Source organism: Hylaeus anthracinus, unplaced genomic scaffold (genome assembly GCF_026225885.1).
Source record: "Hylaeus anthracinus isolate JK02 unplaced genomic scaffold, UHH_iyHylAnth1.0_haploid 11978, whole genome shotgun sequence".
NCBI lineage: Eukaryota > Metazoa > Arthropoda > Insecta > Hymenoptera > Colletidae > Hylaeus > Hylaeus anthracinus.
Window position 1 is genome coordinate 4453498 of NW_026534326.1, and position 22745 is coordinate 4476242.

Sequence of the window (22745 nt, forward strand, 5' to 3'; positions counted from 1 at the left end):
GAAACAATTTATAAAAATGATGGTGTAAGATTTTACTTTTTTCATGTCACTCATATTCATTTGCATTACTTTTCGAAATTAAAAAATAAGGATTTAAGAACACTTTATATTGTGTCTTTCAATTTCATAAATATCTTTTTTTTGAATATGGAGAAGTTTCGTTACTGCTGACTAAAAAAAAACAGTTTTTGTTTTACCAATATGTAATATACATATGTCCACTATGTTTCTCATTTTTCTATATATGTGTTATTTAAAATTTATTGTTATTCTTTTTGTTCACTTTTTAAAATTGTATTATTGTTATAGGTATTTATGTGCTAAACAGGAATGAAATTACAACTGAAAGTGAATCTTAACAATTGTAAGTTACATGTCACATTACGTAGAAACATGAGTTACGTAATCCTATAATATTTCAAGACAAAAGACATTATAAATTGAATATTTTCAAATGATTTATTTTAATTTATTTATTTTATAATTTATTTTATAATCAAGGTTAACTGAACTGTGCATGATGTGTTTATAAATATTCTTACCAATTGATGCTATGCAAATCTTTTAAAGTTTGTACGCATGTGCATATACAGGGTGTCCCAAAAATGTTGTAACTCTTGAAAGGGGCGGTTCGGGAGGTGATTTGAAACAACTTTTTCCTTAGCGAAAATGTTGTCCGAGGCTTCGTTGAGGAGATATTAACGAAAAACACTGACCAATCAGAGCGCGAGGCAGCCGCGCTTCCCGACCAATCAGAGCGCGACTATGCCGGTGGAGCGCCCGCGGTAGCGTATGACCGCGGCCCCTAACGCGTAGGCTTCGCTACCACGGCTGCTCCAACGGTATACGCGCGCTCTGATTGGTCGGGGTTTTCTGTTAATATCTCCTCAACGAAGCCTCGGACAATATTTTCGCTAAGGAAAAAGTTGTTTCAAATCACCTCCCGAACCGCCCCTTTCAAGGTGTTACAACATTTTTGGGACACCCTGTATATGTATATATATGTAGTCATAATTCGGTAACTCCTAGCAATTTGCAGTGTCTGAAATATCGTTTTCGTGATACACGTTGATGACATTATAAACAGTTGTTCCATTTTATGTGATTATAAATACGATTGTACAAAGTAATTGGTTTGTTTACAATTAAATAATTAACGTTCAAATTCTACAATTGTAATCACTCCAACTTCTATCTAGAGATTAACCTCGCAATCGTTTAGAAAGTATTAAAGAGATATTTCTCTTCGATTGATGACTTGAAAACATTAATGTTATCGTGCAGCATTTTATGACGAATTGCACGAATTATTCATTACTAGACTTAAAAGATTTGTTTTTATATGTGCTGAAGCTCCCAAATATTACTATGTAGATAATGTTAACACTAAAGTTGATTTAATGTTGGAAACCCATAATTTTAAGGTATCCAATATAGAATTTGGAAAGCGTTTGTATTAAATTTGAATACTTATTTCATTACGAGGAGTGAATAATTCGTAGTAAATATTAAACGTTTCTAAAATCAGATGCCTCAAAAAAGTGTGTAAGAAATGTATTGTTGTTGTATACTCATATCTGTCACATAATTTGTCATATTATCATTCTCGAAGATAACATTAATAATATTTTCTCCAAATTTTCAATAACATTTGTGTGTGTATTATAGACTTTATATCATACAATAAGTATACAATAATATGTGATAGTACTTGTTATATAGATAAACTCTAACAGTAACCTTTACTTCTTGTTTTCAATATAACTATACATACATAGACTTTTTAAAAATGTTCCGCTTAGTACTAATTATTTTACTTTAACAATAGTACGAGGCAAACAATAGTAAATAAGTAGAATTTATCGTTAAATATTAATTATAAACATCGTAGTAAATATTAAACATTTCTAAAATCAGACATCTCAGAAAAGCGTGTAAGAAATCTATTGTTGTTGTATACTAATATCTGTCACATAATTTATCACATTATCATTCTCAAAGATAACATTAATAATATTTTCTCCAAATTTTCAATAACATTCGTGTGTGTATTATAGACTTTATATCATACAATAAGTATACAATAATATATGATAGTACTTATATAGATAAACTCTAACAGTAACCTTCACTTCTTGTTTTCAATATAACTATACATACATAGACTTTTTAAAAATGTTCCGCTTAGTACTAATTATTTTACTTTGACATTAGTAAATAAGTAGAATTTATCGTTAAATATTAATTATGAATATGTATTATTTATATAAAGAACATTAATTTGAAATATAATAAAAACTAAGTTATATTTATCATATAAAATACTTTCAGTTGCCCAATGAATTTAGAGTATAATTTTGTAAATATAATTTCCTTTCTAGTTCAAAATGAGCTCAGGATTTATATCAGAAGCTGAAATTGCTGAACAACGAAGGATAAGGCAGCAAGAGTGGGAACGTGTACGAACTGCAGATCAGCCAATAGGTTCTTATTATTTATTTTATTCTTAATTGTGTTTTCTTAAGTGTTTTCATATAATGAATAAATTCATCTATGTTCGTGGTTCTCCTAAGCAATATATTTAAAACATTTCTAATTTTTAAGATTTTTTATATGAAAGTTTACATTATTATTGCTGCAACAACTTTGCTATTTGGGAATTATAATAATAATGTAATAAATTTATTTACAAAATATATAAATTACACTTATTCAAGAATATAATTTCATATAATTAACATAATTTATAGAAGCTCCAGAAGAATCGTATGATCCAAGATCTTTATATGAACGGCTACAAGAACAAAAAACTAAAAGAGATGCAGAATATGAAGAGGCACATAAATTAAGTAGGTTAACAATACAAAAATGTAGTTATACATAAATATATTGAACTACATTTTTAATATTTTATAAAAAAAGTGGATTATATCTTCTTTTGCTTTAAACAATCATATCTTTAATTTTAGAAAATATGATAAAAGGTTTAGATGACGATGAGGTAGAATTCTTGGATCTAGTAGATAGAACTAAATTAGAAGAAGAACGTAAAAAAAATCTTGAAGAAGAAAAAGAAATGCGCGATTTTAAAGCAGCTGTTGCATCGCTACAAGAAAAATCATTAAATGAAAAATTGAAGCAAGAATTAAAAAATCCACAAATTGTAAATAAAAGTGTTTCTTCTGGAAGGTAATATTTTGGCATACATTTTTAATAATTAGCTTTCTTGTGATTATATAGTAATGAAGATTCAATTTATAGTATGATGTTTTAATAAATACTTTTAATCCTTCATTAATTTCATGACTTAATTTCAGCAGTCGCACATCACAGTTAAAATTATTGGCTGGTGTTGTAGTGAAGCGTTCTGAAAAGCAAAAGCAGGGTAACATCATATTAAATTTTTATTATTATAAATTATAATCCATAGTAGTAGTAATAATAATAGTAATAATAATAATATTAATAATGAAACTACAATTTTAAGTAGTTAAAATTTGAATGTTTTTTTTTTATTTTAATGTAATTTTGTTATATATCCAGAAGTTTCACGGGGTGTTAAGCGAAAGTTACCATCCGATGAAAACAAAGATGTACCCGAAAATGAAGACTGTCCGGTTAATGAGCAGAAAGTAATTGAAAAGTCTGATATCAGTACGCTAGAAGACGTCTCTTTAGAAAGTAAAAACATAATGCCTGATATAGGAGGCATGAAATGTATTGGAATTCTTCCTGGTCTTGGTTCTTATGAAGATTCTAGCGATAGTGATTGTAGTTCTGACACAGATCAAGATCCAGAGCCAAATCATTCCAAATATGATCTTTTAGGTCGAAAAATAAAAATTGTAAAAGAAAAGAGCTGAATGCATGAAAGCTGTAAACACCTTTTAATTGAATCGTAAATTAGCATTTTGTTTTACAATTCACTATAATTGTAATATATAAATATATTTTTTGCAACTATTTTTTAATATTTTATGTTTATTTCATATTTTAAGTCATTATTCAATTGATTAAGCATATCTCTTAATGAAATCATTTAGGTAAAGTATTTTATATTGTATAACACTTTTCTTGTATGCTATAAGAATTTTGACTATTTATTATGATTCATTTTTTTTTTATTTTACGTAAAAGTTCATAGAATTTACCAAGTACAACTTTAAAAATAATTCTTTATTAGTTTTATAAACAGCTGGCAGCTGGCTATGTTTATATATTTTTGGGAGTATTGTTGAAATGCGGATTTAATAGGGATTCTCTTGAGTTTTAAACAGTTTATTCAATTATTACATTCATCTCTTAAATTATGAATACTCTAAAAACATGTTTTGCAAGTAAAAGTTTATAAGTATTTTGAAAATATATACAATTACAATATCTTGAATGAACCACGATCATAGTCCTGTTAATATTATAAAAATGATATCTGTTGTCATGATAATTTATTTATAAGTTGTATAATATTGTAATATATGTATATGATATAAATTTCTTATAAATTATAAACACATTATTTTATCGCAAGATATGTTAATAAAATCACAAAATTTATATTAATTTACAGTTTAAGGATTTAGAATGAAACTTTAATACAGTAATATAAATTATAATTTAGAATACAAGCCTTCCAAATTTTTCGATTTTACTTATTTCTCTAAAAAGGTAGGAAGATAATAAATAACAGATATTTACCTTTACTTTAGAACTGTATACAAATCAGATTATTCTTATATTCGTATCTGTGAGGTATCTAAATAAAATGACTATACTTACATATGTTTGAGTTGTGTTTTCCAATGGATCCTAGGAATCGTATTCACTACAATAATAAAAATAAGATTGCAACATGCAAATTTAAATATATAAAATATCACATAGTAACAATGTGTTGTAATATTGTATAATAATTTATACTTCATGTATTACAAATTTATAATATTAAATTTAACATACATAATTGAGTATAACTGATAATTTATATTCATTGTATTACATTATAAAAATATCACAAACGAAATTCTTTAAAGTAATGTAATCATTTGCAGAAATATTTTCGTATTGAATATATATGTATGTAATACATTTGTAAATATTACGTCTTCTTCGTAGATTTAAACATAATAAATTAATTAACTTCTATGTTTATAATATAGGAATATTTTTCATAAACAAATAAAGCGACAGTAATAATGTTTAATAATGCTTTAGTAAAGACACAAATTGTGATTTACATTTCGAGTTATTCAGTCAATAATGAATTTAGCCATTCATCGTTTATATCTTCAGAAACACTATAATCACCCCTTAAAAAATCTTCTAAGACAGTATTTATATTGACACTAGTATTTCCTGAAGATGTTATATTTTCTTGACTTAGAAAATTATTTGTTGTTATAGAATTGCTACTTTGATTTGAAATAAAATATTCATTTGTATTTTCGTTCTTTGTACAATTTTCTACTTCATTTTCTACATCTCGGATTTTAGTATTTGATTTTGTATTCAACGAATCAGTATTAATAGTATGAACAGAATTATTTAGCTCGGTTTTTTTCTTAAGAGCATTAAAACTGAATTTTGCATACTGTTTACCACTAGCTACATTTCGTATTAAAGACATACTTTCCACATTTGAAATATTTGATTTTGCATTAATTATACATCCAGGAATATTGTTTATGTTATTTGTTTGTTGTGTGCTAGACGTTACAGTTTCAGGAATTGTACTTGCAGGAATTTCAAAAGATAATGTTATTGGTGGCAAACCATCTATTTCCATCATAGTTACATTTAAATTCGATTTTGTTGCTGTTACTTCATTATTAAGTTGATTATTTTCAAGTGGTATCGAATTTACTACTTTTTCAGATTCTAATAAATCATTGGAAAATAGTTCACTATTTGTTAAGGTTAATTTTCCTCCTATATTATCTGCAGTCTTATTAATACTTGAAATCTTTGTATCTAAATCTTTGTTAACAGAATTTTTATTCCCTATTACAATATTAGAAATATCAATATTTGTTTTTTCAATGTTTGTTATCTTAGGAATTCCTCTTAAATTGTTAATATTTTGTGTACAAGAAACTTTTTCTTCTTTAACATGTACATCCAATGAATTTACAAATTCATTTTCAATTTTCATATTCTTTGTGCTGTTATTAACTAATTGTAAACTGCTGTCATCTAAATTTAAACCAGTGGTAGATATTTTGCTTAAACTATTATTCACATTACATGGCTCTGTCTTATTAACGTGTAATAATATATTTGATTCTTTATCATCAGAATTTTGTACATGATTAGTACTTGTTTCCATCGTGTTTGAACTATTATTTACTCTATCAATACTTTCTGAATGATTCATACCTAAAATAGTACTAGAAATACATTCATTTGACATATTCTCAGATGTTGTAGATGCACTGCATAATGCTGATTTCGTTGGTATTGCAATAGCTTCTTTTAATTTTGATGTTGATTTACAATCATCCCAATAACAAGACCATATTTTTCCTACTACTCTATGATAAAATACAAAATCTTCATAGCCGAAAGGCCATACACACTGAAATACAAAATAAATTAATTGAATTATTTAGTTGTCACTTGAGATATTAAGAGAAATGTGTGACACAAGATCACATCAAAGATTCATTATTCCTACAGCGGGTTAAAAAAGTATTAGCACACCCAGTTCCCTTTGAATATCTTTAAACTATAACGTAATCTATTAATATTAACTATGTTTATCAGTATCTTTTGACATACATAAATATTATGTTTACTGAGTTTTCTCAATTATTTATTATAAGGAAGTAAAATAAACTAAACATCCATAGTCAACAAAGTATTGGCACATGTACAATGTTATTAAGGAAAGTACAATAATAAACAATATGAAGAATATTGAACCTACTTAATATTTGGAGTACATGCCTTTGGCCTTAATTACGGCCTGTAATCGATTAGGAATCGATTCGACAAGTTTTTGCATAAGTTCCGATGAAATGTTAGACTACTTTTTTAAATCTAAAATATGCCAATGATTTTCTATTGGGTTAATATCCGGCGAATGGAGTAGTCTAAGGAGTTGTTTAGGTACATTATACAATAACCATTCCTTTGTTTTCCTTGCCATGTGCTTCGAGTCGTTGTCGTGTTAGAAAAGGAACATTTCATTTATGCCCATTTTTGGTGCACTCGTTGACGCATGCATTTATTGTACTTCCATAAAAACCAAATTTGGTATACCAAATGGTATGACATACAGCCCCACATCACGATATGACCACCACTGTCTTTCACTGTAGAGATAATATTCTTTTGATTTAATTCGGTGTTCGGTTTCCTCTATACAAATCTTTTTCCATAAGAGCCAAAAAGATTAATTTTGCGATCATCTGAGAAATTAACTGTCTTTCAAAAATTCCATTGTCTTACCTATACATATATATTTTTGCCAGGGTTTGAATTATAATCAATTACAATTTTTAAATTAAATAATTAATTTAAGCAAATTTAATTCAATCAACTTCATTAATAAATATTTTAAATAAATGTAATTGAAAATTATTTAATTAAAATTGAATTAAGCAATTTAATTGAAGATCATTCAATTGACAATTAATTTAAGTAGAATTAGTCGAAAATCGTTCGATTAACGATTGATTTAAGAGAAATTAATTCAAAGCTATTTAATTGACTTAATCCAATTTTAATTATATAGTTTTGAATTACATTGTTTGTTATTAATTGTCAAGTAAAAACAGAAATTAATTAAAAAAGTAATTAATTCCTCACAACTCTTATTTTTTAAAACCCGAGCCATTTCTCTCTTTTCTTCTTCTCATTAATGGATGGTTTTCTTCTCGTTGCTCTATTATAAATTTCCACAAATTGTAAAACATTTCAGACTGTTTGGGCACTCACTTCTTTTCCTGAATATGTTGTGATGTCAACAGCTAAACTTTTGGCACTTACAAAAGAATTTTTCATTGCTTCTTTGACGATATCTCTTTGTTCTCTAGTTGTAAATACTTTTGGACGACCAGATCGCGATTTATTTTCGAAGCTACCAGTTTCCTTAAATTTTTGTACTATATTTTTCACTGTCAAGAAACTTAAAGTTAATAAATCGCAGATTCTTCGGTAATTTTCACCACTTTTGTATAATGAAATAATTTTATTTTGCATGCACAATTATAACTCGCTCTTCTTCATAATCTTGATTATTGTTCAAAGTGTAAACACATAACGTGTTAACTGACAAAGGGCACAGATGTGGAAATCACTTTGATTGTGGAGATCACTTTGACCCCTATGAAGGTTGTAATATGCATGTACTACTGTAAAACCATTTTGGCGTTTTCCAGAATGGGCCTTCGTTTTCAAGATATTTTGGTTTAAAGTTTTTCATGTGTTCTTAAGAGATGTATAATAGAAGGATATAGCAAGTTTCATTGGGTACATTGGTAGAGGTATCAGGTTGTAACGCTGTTGGCCCAGGTTCAATCCGAATTGATGTTTTTTCTTTTATTTTGTATCATAGAAATATACTTCTTATATATTACATATTATATACTGTATATTATGTATTACCTTACGCATATTTTAAGGTTGAAATTAATTTTTAATGTAACATATGCTGTGGGTGAGTAAGTCTCATGCCTGCCTCTATGTCTGGTACGTGGCAGGATTATCTGACATGAAAAAACCACATTTTAAAAACGTCAGTGAAATATGTTTTCCAACCACTTTGATGTATTGTAAGTTTAACAAAGCAGCATTAATAAAATGTACATGATCCCCAAATCTCTTATGTTTTTCTGTTTTTATAACTTATATTACTCTAAATTTTGTTTAGAATTTTTGAAACATTGTGAAATATAAAATGTAAAAACTGAAATCGTTGTAAAGACTTACTCACCCACAGCAAGTATGTATTCCGCTATGATATGTTACGTTAAAAATGTATTTCAACCTTAAAATATGCATAAGGTAATATGTACTATACAGTATGTAATACGTAATATATAAAAAGTATATTTCTATGATACAAAATTGGAAAAAGAAACATTAATTAGGATTCGAACTTGAGCCAGCAACATTACAACCTGATATTCCACCAAAGTACTTAACGAACCTTGCTTTAGGCTTATATGCGTACTACAACCTCCATAGGGTATTGTTCTAAAAGTGATTTTCACATCTGTGCTTTCCTCTGTTTATGTTTATGTTCCTAAAACTAAATTTGTTGCATACGAAAGCAAGTAACACTTGTCCTTATAGCAGGATCGTACATGTGCCAATACTTTTTCGACTATCGATGTTTGGTCCTTTTTTTAACTTTACTTCCTTATAACAAATAGCTTAGAATTCTCAGTAAGCATACTACTTATGTGTGTCAAAAGACACAGTTAATATTAATAGATTATGTTATTGTTTAAAGATATTCAAAGTAAACTGGGTGTGCCAATACTTTTTTGACTCACTATATGTATTATATTAGTAAATAACACTAAGAAAAGCAGAATTTCCTATTGAAATATGAAAATATTAACAGCAAAACATGTTCTAACGTAAGAGAGAATATGAACATCATGTATACAAAACTTTACCTTTTCATCTTCACATACCCATACACCTTCTTGTAAATTAATTTGCAACAATTTTACTTTCTTCTTTACGCCATTTTTCAAACACATCGGGCATAAGTCTTGCATTTTACATATTTCCAATTATCAATTGTTTTATCACGTATGAATTAGAGATAGAGATGCCGTGCAAAATCACTAACCGTTATTTATCACAGTGATCACAAAATCACGATCACGATGGTGATTTAATTTCATTCACGAGGGTGATCGTGATTTAATTTCATACACGAGCGTGATCGTGGTTCTTTTATCTTGCTAGAATTGCGTGATCACAATTTTCGATCTTAATTAAATTAATTTTTATAAAATGTTTCAATATACATAGTTTGCATAAAAAATCCGCATATAATATCAATTTCAATTTCTTTTATTAAGTAAATTAGTAGATCATTTATTTTGTGCGGTGGCTACTTCAGTCCCATGCGAAAGAATATTTTCTAAAGCAGGATTACTTTTAACGGAAAAAAGAAACGGATTGCAAACAGAGACATTATCTATGCTATTATTCTTGAACAGCAATACATAGTTACTTATTTGTTATTATATATATTTTATTCCATTGTTATTTTGTTCTTTGTATTTTATTTATAGTATTCGTATTATGTTTTATATATTAATTATATTATTTTCTAAAATGTTACATTGTGTAAAAGTCTAAAGACACTTACAATTAAACTAAGACTTGCAATTCATAATTATTGACTTATATTCATTACTCTTCACTATTCCTCATTAAAGCATTCCTTTATTTACTATTCTTTAGTTTACTTTATTTTATGCGGTGTAGGTAATTCGCATTTTTGTTTCGATGATGTTAATTACATACTTATGTAGAATATATGTAAAATATACAGGTAGGGTGTTTTTCATTACGGTGCATTTGCATCTAGGCTGAAGATTCTAACAGCGTGCAAGGAACGGTTATGTTCTTCACTAATCAGAAGCGATCACGAATCACTGTAAAAAATCACCGTGATTGGCAACGAACGTGATCGAATCACGAGTGATTCACAAGTAGCAGTTCTAGTCATCTCTACTACCAATCAGAAACGATCACGAAGAATCACGAGTCACTGTGAAAAATCATCGTGATTGAGAATGAACGTGATTGAATCACTCGTGATTCTGATTGGTAGAGAACATTCTTTTCACTTTTCACGAATTATGTTGTTCTTAGATTATATGTATATATATTATAATATGGTCTAAAAGCAATGTTAATATAATTTTAATACAATTTAAATTTAATTCATTTGCAGTTTCTTGCATTTCCGCTAAGGGGAGACAGCGAGATACTAACCATACAATTAACATTAACCGCTTCTGAAACGTTATCTTCCGGATTACGGTCGTGATCGAAGTTTAATCACGACTGTGATCGTGATTGTGTGATCACCGTGAAAAATCAATGTTAGTGATTTTTCACGCCATCCCTATTCCTGAGGAGTCGATTCTACCTTTTTCTTTTCCTGGAGTGATAGATCAATGTTAGGTGTCACTAGTATCCATGGGGGAATTTTGTAAAATCTATCTTTTTCGGTGGTTGGTAATTTAAGTTCGAGCTCGTCGAGGTATCTTTTGATTCTTTGGTACAGGGGAGTGTTATCAGTTTGACGTTTAGTTTTCTGTGTATTCCTCGGGAAGATGTCGTATATGATCGGGTTGGTGGACATTGATGCCCTTACTGCAAAGTTTTCTTCTATATTCTAGGGATGTTTCAGCTGCTTCAATCATTATACTTCCTATTGGGCTTGTGTGGAATACTCCTGTTATTAGTCTTAATATCCCGCATTATGTACTGCGTTGAGTTTTTTTTTAATATTGTCGGTGTAGCGGAGTTATATATTACTGACGCATAATCCAATTTGGACCGGATTATCGCTTTGTATGTTAATGAGAGGACTGTTTTGTCCGCTCCCCAATTATTGTGTGCAAGTGCTTTGATTATTTTGATTCTGTGTTTGCAGTTATCGACTAATTTATCTATATGTTGGTTCCAGATTAATCTGGAGTCGAAGATGAGACCCAAGATTTTTGTGCTTGAGACAGATCGAAGCGTATTTGTTCCAAGTTTCAGAGTAGGCGTGTAGGTTTGGTAATGTTTAGAGAATAGGATGTATTCAGTTTTGGTAGGGGAAAATTTAAAGCCGTTCCGTTTGGCCCACTCGTGGAGCTGCTTGAGGGCCTGTTGTATAAAAAATTGTAGTGTGTTTATATTTTTCCCTTTACATAAGATGGTGATATCGTCGGCGAACACTCTTGTAATGACAGGAAGTTTAGTGATTTTGCAGGCGTCGTTGATGGCTATTAGAAATAGCGTAACACTGGGTACTGAGCCTTGTGGTACGCCGTTTTCGATGGGCATTTTGTGTGATAAATAGCCTTTGAAGCGAACTTCAATACTTCTATTGTGGAGGAAGTTTCTAATGAAGTGCCACATGTTGCCGCAGATTCCCATCTCTTGAAGTTTGTTTAGAATTCGACGCCTCCAAACCATGTCGTAGGCTTTTTCTATATCCAGACTCACAGCTAGGGTATGTTGGTTGTTGGCGAATACTTCTCGGATGTGAGTTTCCAGACTGGTCAGGTGTGATATGGTGGAGTGCCCTATGCGAAATCCGAATTGGTTGTGTGCAATTAATTTATAAGATTTCAGGAACCACCTTAATCGTGCATTGATGATTTTTTCCATAATTTTTTATATGTTGCACGCGAGGGCAATTGGTCTATAGCTGTCTGGTTTAGTGGGGTCCTTGCTGGGTTTGGGGATCGGGATAACAGTAGCTTCGTTCCATTTTTTTTGGGAAGGTGTTGTTTGACCATATGGTGTTGAATAGTTCAAGGAGTGTTTTAGTTCCGATAGTGGGTACGTTTTTAATTAGATTTTGGGATATTGTCGGGACCTGGGCTAGAGTTTTTGATGATTGTAAGTACATCGTTGAGTTCCTTTTCTGAGATAGGGGCATTGAGATATGTGCAGTCGAAATTGTTGGTTTTAGTGGTTACATTTTCCTCTTGATTTATTAACTGTTGTCTGAATTCTTCTGGATAGTTCGTAGTGCTAGAGTTTTTCGCGAACGTCGATGCTAGGATATCTACAATTTCTTGTGGGTTTGATATGACCTTATTGAGATTGTTGATTATAAATGGAGTGTGACTAGTCTTCCGATTACCCCTGATTGTGTTGATTTTATTCCACATCTCATTAACCTTGATGTTATTGGTTAAAGTTGCGACAAAGTTGAACCAGCTGTTTCTTTTGCTCTCTTTAATAGTTCTTCTGGCTATTGCACGTAATCTTTTAAATTGAATTTTGTTTTCTTCTGAGTTATGTTTTTTAAACTGGTTAAATGCTTGTTTAGAGTTGCATTGAGAGTTCCACCCGGGAACAGGGTTGTGCTTTTTTGGCAGGGAACTTGTCTCAATGGCATCATTAGCTGCTTTACTAATGCAATCGGAGAACATTTCTATAGCTGTATCAATCCTATTCATTTTGCCTAGAATTTCAGCATCGAATAAATACGTGGACAAGCGATCTTTGTATAACTCCCAATTAGCTTTGTTGTATTTCCACCTTGGGACAAATGAGTGAATATTTGGTTCCTTGGGTTTGTTACTTAATTGTATACTAATTGGGAAATGGTCGCTATCGTGTAAGTCATCAAGTACGGTCCATTCTAGGTTATGGGGATAGCTGGTGTTGGCGATTGTTAGATCAATGCAACTGAAGGTACCGTTTGCAATATTGAAGTAAGTGTGTTGTTTGGTATTAAGGAGGGTTAGATCGTCATTTTCTAGTATCGTGCCAATCTTTTGTCGTCGTATGTCGTTTTTGATAGAGCCCCATAAGGTGTTATGACTATTGAAGTCTCCGAATAGGATAAATGGTTTAGGTAATTGTGTGATGAGATCTTTAATTTCGTTTATTTGGAAATCGTAGCTCCTCGGGAGATAGATATTGCATAGACATAATTTATCTGGGTAACATATTTGCACGGCAACTGCTTCGATATTAGTTTGTAGTTGGATTTCATTGGCAGCTATTTCGTTTTTGACGTAAATAGCGGCTCCTCCGCTAGCGTGATTTGAGATGCGATTTTTAGCAAAGCATTGATAGTTTGTAATTTGTCCGTTAGTGTCATTTTTGAAGTTAGTTTCCTGAATGCAGAGGGCGATGGGTTTGAAGTTTTTAATTAGTAGTTGTAATCTTTCAAGTTGGGCGTAAAAACCATTAATATTCCATTGGAATATATTATTCATAGCTAATATTGTATATAGGTATCAAGTCGTGAATGAGACTTACCTGTGATGTGTCTGAGTCTGAGGTCCAATTTGGTGAAATTTCGGTAGTTGGTTGCCTAAGTAGTTTCTTGTATAATCTACGGATCCTGTTTTTAATTCTACGGTCTTTTAATAGGGGGTGTATTGTGTTCAGCATTTGGATTAGTCCAAGTATATTTCCTGTATAATCTTGTGCAATCTTGAGTGGGTTTGGGGCACCGAATGCGTTTTCCAGGAAGCTTGCTAGTTAATGGTAGTTGAGGACATGATTTTGTTCCGGGTCTTCGATTTCGCTTTTTGCTGGAGAGAGTATTTCCTCTATTGTCTTGGATGGGGGACTGGGTGATACTGGCCTTATTAGTCTTTTCTTAGTGTTAGTTGTGTTTTGTGTTTTAGACGTAGTAGTTGGTTTTGGTGTTCTAAAATTGGTTCCGTCGGTGTGCATCGATTCAAGTGGATGGTCTGATGAGGTTTCTGAGAGTGGTCTTTTAAATCGGGTCATGGTCGGTGTTGTTGCAATTTGCTCGGTTTCCATTATCCTGTCTGTATTTGTTGATGCTTTTGTGCCTTGGGTGAGTACGTGTGCTGTTGTAGTTACGTTTACTGCTTCAGATTCTGAGGTGGTTTGATTGTGTATTGGTGAATTCGTGGAGAGAATAGGAGTGTAAGACGTGACGTTTGATCTGCGGTAGCATTGGTGTCATCCGTTAGCATGGCACTTTTGTTCGGTGCGGGATAGTGGGGGCATTGTTTAGCTATGTGGCCCTCCTGTTTACATACGAAGCAGTTTAAACTGTCTGTTGTTGTGAAGATTCTGTATATTGTATCTTCATATGTAACGGTAAATGAACCAGGGATTTTTTGAGCGTCTTCCGGATTAACATAGACCTGCCTTCTGAAGCTTAGAATATGAGAATATTCGGGATCTGTCATACCTGCTTTCAGTGATGTAGTTTTGGAGCAGATACTTACGTTATTTTCCTTGAAGATTTCTTCTATTGACTTGTTCGGTATAATTGGGGAAACATTTGAAAGGATGATGCGTTGTGCCGGTTTTATCAATGGTCTTATGTCTATTTTAATGTTGTTGATAGTTATTACCTTGTGTTTATCGGTGAGGCTGGCTACTGTTTCCTTTTTGTCAAGGTAGATACAGATTCTTCCGTTAGAAATTCTGGAGATGTATCTCAGTGCCTTAGGACTTGTTATGCTTCCCCCCGCACACGCATATTCTTTGATGGTGATACTCAAAGAAAAGAAAAGAAAGAAAACTCAAAATTCGAAAAGTGCGGGGCTATCAAAAATTTTGTTTTGTTCAATTTTCTTGAGTACGCTTTGACTTACAAAGTTGCGGTTTACGGCACAATTCAACACAAATATCTAGAGACGCGGTAGCGTCTCGGCGCCAAGTACATGAAAAATTATCCGTCACCGCGTATATACTGGCGTTGGAGCTACCACGTATCTTTTACAGGAGAGATGGTTCATTCCAACCTAACCTGACATTTCTTTCACGAATATCTCAATACGCCTGCAATATTTTCTAATTTTAAAGACATTTTTCTGATGTAAACCGCATATAGTGTCAAAAGTTTTTACACTATTGCATTATTAATTATATTTATATCAGCAAAATGTTTTCAATTTAGACTTTTTATGTAGGATTTAATAACACATTGCAGCCAGTGTTGTAAAGTGTTGATCGATCTTGACTACAAGGTAAGTTGTCAAAATCTGAATTGCGAGATACCTTTATTCATACAGAAAACTGCTTTTAATATAAATCCATCCACTAAAGTGTTTTGAATTTAGACTTCTTATGTAGAGCTTATAGAAATGGAGTCATTTTCTTATTTCATCATTAACATTAAAATTTCTTGCAGCAAGAAAAAAAATTGCAGGTATTTATAATTATTAATAAATTGAACGAATGTTTATAATTAATAAATTATATGAAATATATATATTCGATTTTGTTATTCCCTCTCTCTTTATTTTACTTTATTCAATTAAAAAAAAAATTATAATTTAGACTTCTTATGCAGAGTTTACAGAAATATCAATTTTATTTTTATAAATTTAAAATAGATTCTATATTGTAAATGATTTGTAAAAAAAATGAGATCCGATAAAAAAACTTCAAAAAAGTAAAAAAATTACGCCAAGTACATGAAAAAGTAGAGGACTCAAGTAGTCATCATTGAAAAGTAGAAGATCCCCATAAAAAACTTCAAGAAAATAGAAAAATATATGAAATCGAAATGAACTCCCAGTACATAGAGGTGCTTTCCAACACAGTGCAATGGCGACACTGGGTAACACAATGTAAAATTCGGTGCTTTCCATCTATGCGCAGCTAAAATGCTGTGTTCAACAGTCCGAACGTTCAGATCCTAATGACAATTCATGTAAAGTGACTGCTCCGCACTTTGGCGATGAAATGAAGAAGCTAAATAGCGTATCATCCACAAACTGAGACTGTTTAGAAATTTGCCTAGATTTCCGCGGCCTGGAAGTCAAATGCTTGGCGTGGCCAGGCAAGGTTAAGGTGTCGATGAATAAGAATTATTTTAAAACGCAAAATAATGAAAGTGTACTCATATTGTCAGAGTTTTAAACTGACAAATTATCTGAAAGCTTGTAAGAGTAAAGGTATTGGCATCGATCGACCTTAGAAATATTTTAAAACCCAATACAATGAAAGTGCACTCATTATGTTGACAGAGTTTTAAATTGACAAATTACCTGAAACTTTATGAGAGAGAAAGTATGGGTATTGATGACATAAGAATGCCTTGCCTGGCCACGTCAAGCATTTGACTTCCAGGCCGCGGAAATCTAGGCAAATTTCTAAACAGTCTCAGTTTATGGATGATGCGCTATTTAGCTTCTTCATTTCACCGCCAAAGTGCGGAGCAGTCACTTTACATGAATTGTCATTAGGATCTGAACGTTCGGACTGTTGAACACAGCATTTTAGCTGCGCATGGATGGAAAGCACCGAATTTCACTATGCTGGAAAGCACCTCCATTTACTGGCAGTTCATTTCGATTTCATATATAACACAATACGGCACAAGAAAGAAAAACTGAAAATTCGAAAAGTGTGAGGCTAACTTCACACACATGCGTCAATGTCCTTCGATGCACGTCGAGTCATTTGTTCGCGTACGAGAGTCGCTTAGCTCGTAACCTTCACTACCATGGTCACTCCACCGGCATCCTCGCGCTCTGATTGGTCAGTGTTTTCCGTTAATATCTCCTCAACGAAGCATCAGACAACATTTTCGCTAAGGAAAAAGTTGTTTCAAATTACCTCCCGAACCACCCCTTTCATGGTGTTACAACATTTTTGGGACACGCTGTACAATGGTTATACAGACTATAAAGTACTTGATTTCTCGAAATTGCTCGAAATTTAATATAAAATACATTGTAAGAGGGCGCATCGGTTTCTCAAAGGGCGCGAACAAGCACGAATTGGCGCGAATACCTGCTATTACGTGTTATTACTTTCTGAAAAATCTAGTACCCTGTACCAAATATGTACACCGACATCGAAATATTGCTAATACATCCAAAAATAAGGTGAAGTTTGTTAGTGTACATTTGTATACAGTTGCTAAGAAGACAAGTTTAAAAAAAAAAAAAAAAGAAAGAGAGGTAACAAATGTTTACATTGTGGGATTCAAAATGCCAGTTGATCAAATACAATATTCTGAAAAATACAGTGATGATAAATATGAATATAGGTTTGTATAAAAATACAGTTAATATACATTAAAATGTTACACAAATAACTGACATATTATTAGAATATTGTAGTATATTAGTAACTTTTTGTGAGTATCGGGGTTTAATTTGTGTGCACCTCATTTTCCTATGTTCTATATTGAAATGAAGAAATTATAAAGTGGCTACTTTATCAAATTTGATTGGAAGCAATTAGTTTTTAGTAGCTTAGATTATTTCAGCAATAATCTATAAATATTATGAATAATTTGTGTAATATAATGGTGTAGGTATTATTGTTATATCGTTGGACATAGGAATCAGAATTTTGTATTGTAACAACAAAAATTAAAATTTTGTGTAAATTACTGCTTGTTCATAGGCATGTTATTTTGCCACTTGATTTAGCGAGGCATGTTCCAAAAACTCATCTTATGTCAGAAACTGAATGGAGAAATTTGGGAGTTCAACAAAGTCCTGGTTGGGTCCATTATATGATGCATGTGCCAGGTATGTAATTTAACAATATTTTTATCAAAGTATGTAAAAGTTAAATGAATAAAATTATGGAAATATTATTCTACGTATTGTAGTCACAGAATAATAATATTTAAGTTTAATGTTTTGTTTCATCATATGTCTTGATTTGATCGCAATAAATAATATTAGAAAATTTATTATATTATTATACAATATCTGACTTTATATTGACATATAAATCGCTGGTTCGAAAAAGTTGTAACACATTTACTGTTTATATAAAAAAGTTTTTTTTTTAATAATCATGTATAAATTGATATACAATTCTGGTAATAGCTTTTCATTAAAGAGTTTAATTGATTCATAAAATAATTGTATTATTGTTCACTAGTAGACTAATGTACTTAAAATTTTGATTAAAAGTGTGACAGAAATAAAGTAAAAAAGTAAAAGCATAGATAAGAAATACACTACAAAAAAAGAAGTTTTTATAATATTTATGTATTAAATATATGATTCGTAAAGTAATACAAGGAAAATAAAAAATAATGTATTTAAGTAATCAGTCTCAGTGTCCCGTAACAAATATAAATATTAAAATGATCTATTTTAATATTCCGAACATTTAAAAATTGTCCAGCACATTATAGTACAGTACTAAATTAATTTATTTATATTTATGAAACTCTCTGAAACATGGGGTTAAACACAAGCCAGGTTTTGATGGACAATCTGAACAGTGATAAATTGTATCTAACCTAATATTTTTTTTATCATTACATAATTTACATCGTCTTCTCATAATTCTATTATTCGCCCCTTTTGGAAGTAATTCTGGTAAATGTACTTTAAATTGTGGTGAAAATGATGGAATATTTTGATCTGGTGGAGGCAATAATGTTGAGACAATTTCAAACTGGAAATCATGTAAATCTTTTTTTATGGCTCCACTATATTTATTATAAAGTATGTGAGCATTATTGAGCATTATATGCATTACACGTATGCCCAGTTTCTTGTACCACTGGAGAGTTTTATGGGTTAAAGGATAATATGATAGCATCTGATCTTGTCTATCAACTTTCTGCATATGTTTGTTATATTCTACAATGAGTTGTGGTTTTTTCTTCTCTTCTCCTTGTTTGTTCTTAACATTTACAAGTTCCCCTCCATATTCACTTGAAATGCTATAAATATTCTTTCTGTCTTTCCACTTACAGCAACAAACTCCCTGTTTGTTATACTTATATACGAATTCACCCATTTGTAATTTTTTCTGTATTACTTCGGATGGGTTACCTATTTTCTTTGGTTGTAAACTTCCAGTGCAATAAGTTTTATTTGCAAGAAGATCACTAACTAGTGACACGCTACTATAGTAACTGTCCATAAAAACTGCATGACCCTGGCCTGTTCTCCCATTTAATAACTTATCAACAATTGTTCTGATACAATCCTTATCCCCTACGTTTTCAGTACTTGAATTCCCTTGTACGTGTAATTTATTAATTATACCAGATGGTTCACATAAGGCGTGCAATTTTATACCACATTTATGTTTTTTATTAGATGGATGATTCTTAGAATTTAATTGCCCTCCCCATAGAACCATGCTTTCTTCTATCAAAAGTTCTTTGAAAGGACTATAAATTTTATCCATGTTTTGATTGAAATAAGTAATTATAGTATTTATTTTACGTAAACTATCATCAGAGTGTTGTAATCGATCAAAGTGGAGACACCTTAAAATCAATAAAAAGCGATCACGACCTATAAATTTTCCAAAAGGTAGATTGAACAAATAATGTTTCCTCCAACAATCATTCATGCGATTTATTCTGATGAGTCCCATCAAAAATAGTATTCCCAGAAAGATTTTTATTTCATCTACGGTAGTGTCTTTCCAGTCAGAAATTCTTGCTCTTTCACCGCAATCTTGTAAAAATACAATTTCAGCATAAGCATTAGTTTCTGCTACTAAAAGTTCTAAAAATGTTGATGTGAAAAACAGGGAGAAGTAAGAGAAAGGTGTTTGGTCTTGTACTAATTCCTTCAATCCAGGATTTCCAATAAATTGTATATTACTTCTTTCTGGAGGATCGTCCAACCACTCTTCAACACCTAATGAAATTTTAGCAAGAAAATTAAATCCATCTTTATCCGAATTATCATCATCCTTGATCGAATCTTCAGAAACTAACGTATTTTCGTTTTTGGACAAGTTACCTTCTTCTAATTCTCTTTTAATTTCTTCTTGAGAATTGCCTTTACAGTCATTTAATTTCTTTCTTCTTTTTACATTTGGTTGAGAGATACACAAAAAATGTCTGCCATCAAAAGACATCTTCTGAAATATTAATACATAACAAATAAATGATAACGTATACAATTGTTATTTCTTTAATAATTTTACACATTATGTTATATAAAATAGTAAAATTTAATTTTAACAATTAATAGAATAAACAGAGTATCTATAATTAAGAAACAATAAAAACTAAAATTATTTCATCAAATATTGCTTAATTATAAACTATAATTAAATTGCGTAGAAAACTATATTTATGATTTAAATTATGTGAATCATAAGAGGAAATATAATTTAACATACCTACGCTGTAAATAACATAAAATGGTAAATCTGAAAATGAATTACAGAAATATAATTATGTATTCAATTTAAACCTTCACAGAATAATATTCAAATAAAAAGGAGATCAAAACAATGATTTCCTTACCAACAGTAAAATTACGATTGTACACCAAAAAACTGTTGTTAAGGTTCCTTCTTTCGTTTGAAACTGTAATTGGCATAAATAATATTTATTTATAAACATGTCTACACACGAGTAAGTACAAGAAAGAAGGGTTTTTCTAATCATATATTTCCCCTGAAGAATCAATGATTTTTATCGTAAACAAATCTCGTTGGTATTGAACTTAAAACTGAAATTATCAATGAAATGTTTCTACTCATAAATGGAACATTACGGTTACTATATACATACATGTAACTACTATGCAGGCTGTTTTCATGGCAGGCGGTACCCCCTCTCTTTGATTGATAATAAGGGTAATGCTCAACGCCTCTAGGGCGTTGTCCGCCCAATGGAGTTATCAAATTTTCCTAGAAATATGTTGTATGAATTTAACAAAGAATGAAATAATTTTTTTGTTCAAAAACTTATTGGGATCACTATATAAACACTGTTACTTAAAAACATTTATTTATTGATGATAATGGAGGCGATTGTATGAACAAAATAAGACGAATATTAAGAATAACGATTTTCCGTTTCAAGCTTTTTTTTATTTTCCGATCTATAAGAAAGATATTGTACCTAAGAGAATACTCAAGAAAAAAACATACAACGATTAAAAATCCTTTAATTATGTTTTTGCAGTTAAAAAAATATTAGGTTTTTATTTGTTAAGTTTTAACGTATAAAAATATATATATTAATATGATAACGATACAGACAATGAATGTTTATTATAATTAAATTATAAATCCACATAAAATAATGGTAATTATATTAAATGTAACTTATTTCTAGAACCTCATGTGCTACTGTTTCGTAGACCAAGGACTGATTGTTTAATAACTACAAGACCCACATCTTTTCAAAGGGAATACTAAAGTGTACATCAAGTTTATTATCTGTGTCTAATAACTGATATATTATTTAGTGAAATGTGTATATGAAACATAATGATTTAAGGCAAATTAGAAGAATTTATAGTTTGAATGACACTATTGTAGTGATCGATTGTTATAATCATGTTCTTGTTACACTTAATATGATAATTGTTGCTTTGTAAGTTTTGAAGCACAATGTTTAAATGGATAAAGTTCGTTCATGTATAACTAATTAGTATTTGAGATCTAATAATCTTCTGCCAACATTTTTTCATCAAATATGTATAAATATCTAATTATTTTAATTTGTACAATTTTGCGAAATTTGTAACAATGTTTTGCTAATCATTGTATAAAACAAAACAAATCTGTGTAAATATTATTGATTAAAAATGATACAATATCTTGGAATTTGTAATTTGTTTCAAAAAACTTAATACAATGTAAGTACGTGTCATTACACACTGATGTAATCAAATTATTTTGAAATTATAAAATTAATAGCACAACATAGTTACCATCGGCATGTAATTAATCAAGCTAATTTAATTCAATATAAGCGTATGTTAAGCTCTGTATACATATAGCTTACTTATTTAGATTAAGTTTAATGTATTTATTAATATAGTGTACTAATAAAATACTTGTTACCAAAATTATAATCCTTTATAATAAATTTTATATTTTTTTTTATAATATGAAAGTTAAAATAAAATGTCAATAAAAAATGGATAAGTAATTAACGTGAGTATAATCTTTTAAAAAATTCCTATTATTTTTAATAATACATACTATATTGATACCACTATTTATTCTAAAAGAAAAATCATTCAGAGAGAATTTACTTCAGAACAATGTATTTTCTCGATTTTTTTAACATTTATTTATATCATTATTAATTATCTTTACAGTTTCCATAATAATTGTATAATAAAAATTCATATAATTAA

The 22745-nt window shown here is 30.3% G+C and overlaps 4 protein-coding genes across 18 annotated transcripts; 2 read left to right on the top strand and 2 right to left on the bottom strand.

Moving 5' to 3' along the window:
• Positions 1-938: 938 nt before the first annotated feature.
• Positions 939-4779, top strand: LOC128896813 (PSME3-interacting protein). 8 transcript variants are annotated; one of them, XM_054160314.1, is made up of 7 exons: positions 989-1126; positions 1918-1934; positions 2382-2484; positions 2751-2849; positions 2970-3189; positions 3318-3385; positions 3544-4779. In XM_054160314.1, exons 3-7 carry the CDS (start codon positions 2388-2390, stop codon positions 3861-3863), a joined length of 804 nt encoding a protein of 267 aa, XP_054016289.1. In that variant the 5' UTR covers positions 989-1126; positions 1918-1934; positions 2382-2387; the 3' UTR covers positions 3864-4779. The 8 variants fall into 8 exon arrangements, with proteins under 8 accessions (XP_054016293.1, XP_054016288.1, XP_054016295.1 ...); XM_054160317.1 differs by having other exon boundaries at positions 1002-1126; positions 1829-1932; XM_054160315.1 differs by having other exon boundaries at positions 1039-1133.
• A 411-nt stretch (positions 4780-5190) lies between these two features.
• LOC128896807 (putative uncharacterized protein DDB_G0289263) lies at positions 5191-11032 on the bottom strand. Of its 3 annotated transcripts, none has more exons than XM_054160298.1 (3): positions 7936-7951; positions 6923-7446; positions 5191-6571 (listed from the first exon to the last, which is right to left on the bottom strand). In XM_054160298.1, exon 3 carries the CDS (start codon positions 6404-6406, stop codon positions 5243-5245), a length of 1164 nt encoding a protein of 387 aa, XP_054016273.1. In that variant the 5' UTR covers positions 6407-6571; positions 6923-7446; positions 7936-7951; the 3' UTR covers positions 5191-5242. The 3 variants fall into 3 exon arrangements, with proteins under 3 accessions (XP_054016273.1, XP_054016272.1, XP_054016271.1); XM_054160297.1 differs by lacking the exon at positions 7936-7951 and adding an exon at positions 7807-7917; XM_054160296.1 differs by lacking the exons at positions 6923-7446; positions 7936-7951 and adding an exon at positions 9624-11032.
• A 5207-nt stretch (positions 11033-16239) lies between these two features.
• LOC128896821 (cyclin-dependent kinases regulatory subunit-like) lies at positions 16240-22471 on the top strand. Of its 5 annotated transcripts, none has more exons than XM_054160337.1 (4): positions 16240-16351; positions 17473-17695; positions 18058-18185; positions 21713-22470. In XM_054160337.1, exons 2-4 carry the CDS (start codon positions 17637-17639, stop codon positions 21793-21795), a joined length of 270 nt encoding a protein of 89 aa, XP_054016312.1. In that variant the 5' UTR covers positions 16240-16351; positions 17473-17636; the 3' UTR covers positions 21796-22470. The 5 variants fall into 5 exon arrangements, with proteins under 5 accessions (XP_054016312.1, XP_054016311.1, XP_054016310.1 ...); XM_054160336.1 differs by having other exon boundaries at positions 16241-16351; positions 17384-17695; XM_054160335.1 differs by lacking the exon at positions 16240-16351 and adding an exon at positions 17165-17315.
• LOC128896803 (piggyBac transposable element-derived protein 4-like) lies at positions 18213-21694 on the bottom strand. 2 transcript variants are annotated; one of them, XM_054160292.1, is made up of 5 exons: positions 21164-21694; positions 20894-20956; positions 20767-20796; positions 20382-20502; positions 18213-20276 (listed from the first exon to the last, which is right to left on the bottom strand). In XM_054160292.1, exons 4-5 carry the CDS (start codon positions 20497-20499, stop codon positions 18823-18825), a joined length of 1572 nt encoding a protein of 523 aa, XP_054016267.1. In that variant the 5' UTR covers positions 20500-20502; positions 20767-20796; positions 20894-20956; positions 21164-21694; the 3' UTR covers positions 18213-18822. The 2 variants fall into 2 exon arrangements, with proteins under 2 accessions (XP_054016267.1, XP_054016266.1); XM_054160291.1 differs by lacking the exon at positions 21164-21694 and having other exon boundaries at positions 20894-21157.
• Positions 22472-22745: the final 274 nt, after the last annotated feature.

What these genes read in the sequence shown, in the direction of transcription:
- LOC128896813 (XM_054160318.1), top strand. Translation starts at nt 2,388, where the DNA reads ATGAGCTCAGGATTTATATCAGAAGCTGAAATTGCTGAACAACGAAGG. An exon ending in TGAAGAGGCACATAAATTAA is followed by an intron (nt 2,850 to 2,969) that starts GTAGGTTAACAA and finishes CTTTAATTTTAG; the next exon opens with AAAATATGATAAAAGGTTTA. An exon ending in AAAAGTGTTTCTTCTGGAAG is followed by an intron (nt 3,190 to 3,317) that starts GTAATATTTTGG and finishes ACTTAATTTCAG; the next exon opens with CAGTCGCACATCACAGTTAA.
- LOC128896807 (XM_054160296.1), bottom strand. Translation starts at nt 9,728, where the DNA reads ATGCAAGACTTATGCCCGATGTGTTTGAAAAATGGCGTAAAGAAGAAA. An exon ending in GGGTATGTGAAGATGAAAAG is followed by an intron (nt 6,572 to 9,623) that starts GTAAAGTTTTGT and finishes TTTGTATTTCAG; the next exon opens with TGTGTATGGCCTTTCGGCTA.
- LOC128896821 (XM_054160334.1), top strand. Translation starts at nt 17,313, where the DNA reads ATGGTTATACAGACTATAAAGTACTTGATTTCTCGAAATTGCTCGAAA. An exon ending in GATGATAAATATGAATATAG is followed by an intron (nt 17,696 to 18,057) that starts GTTTGTATAAAA and finishes GCTTGTTCATAG; the next exon opens with GCATGTTATTTTGCCACTTG. An exon ending in TTATATGATGCATGTGCCAG is followed by an intron (nt 18,186 to 21,712) that starts GTATGTAATTTA and finishes ACTTATTTCTAG; the next exon opens with AACCTCATGTGCTACTGTTT.
- LOC128896803 (XM_054160292.1), bottom strand. Translation starts at nt 20,499, where the DNA reads ATGTCTTTTGATGGCAGACATTTTTTGTGTATCTCTCAACCAAATGTA. An exon ending in TAAAAGAGAATTAGAAGAAG is followed by an intron (nt 20,277 to 20,381) that starts GTAACTTGTCCA and finishes AAATTTCATTAG; the next exon opens with GTGTTGAAGAGTGGTTGGAC.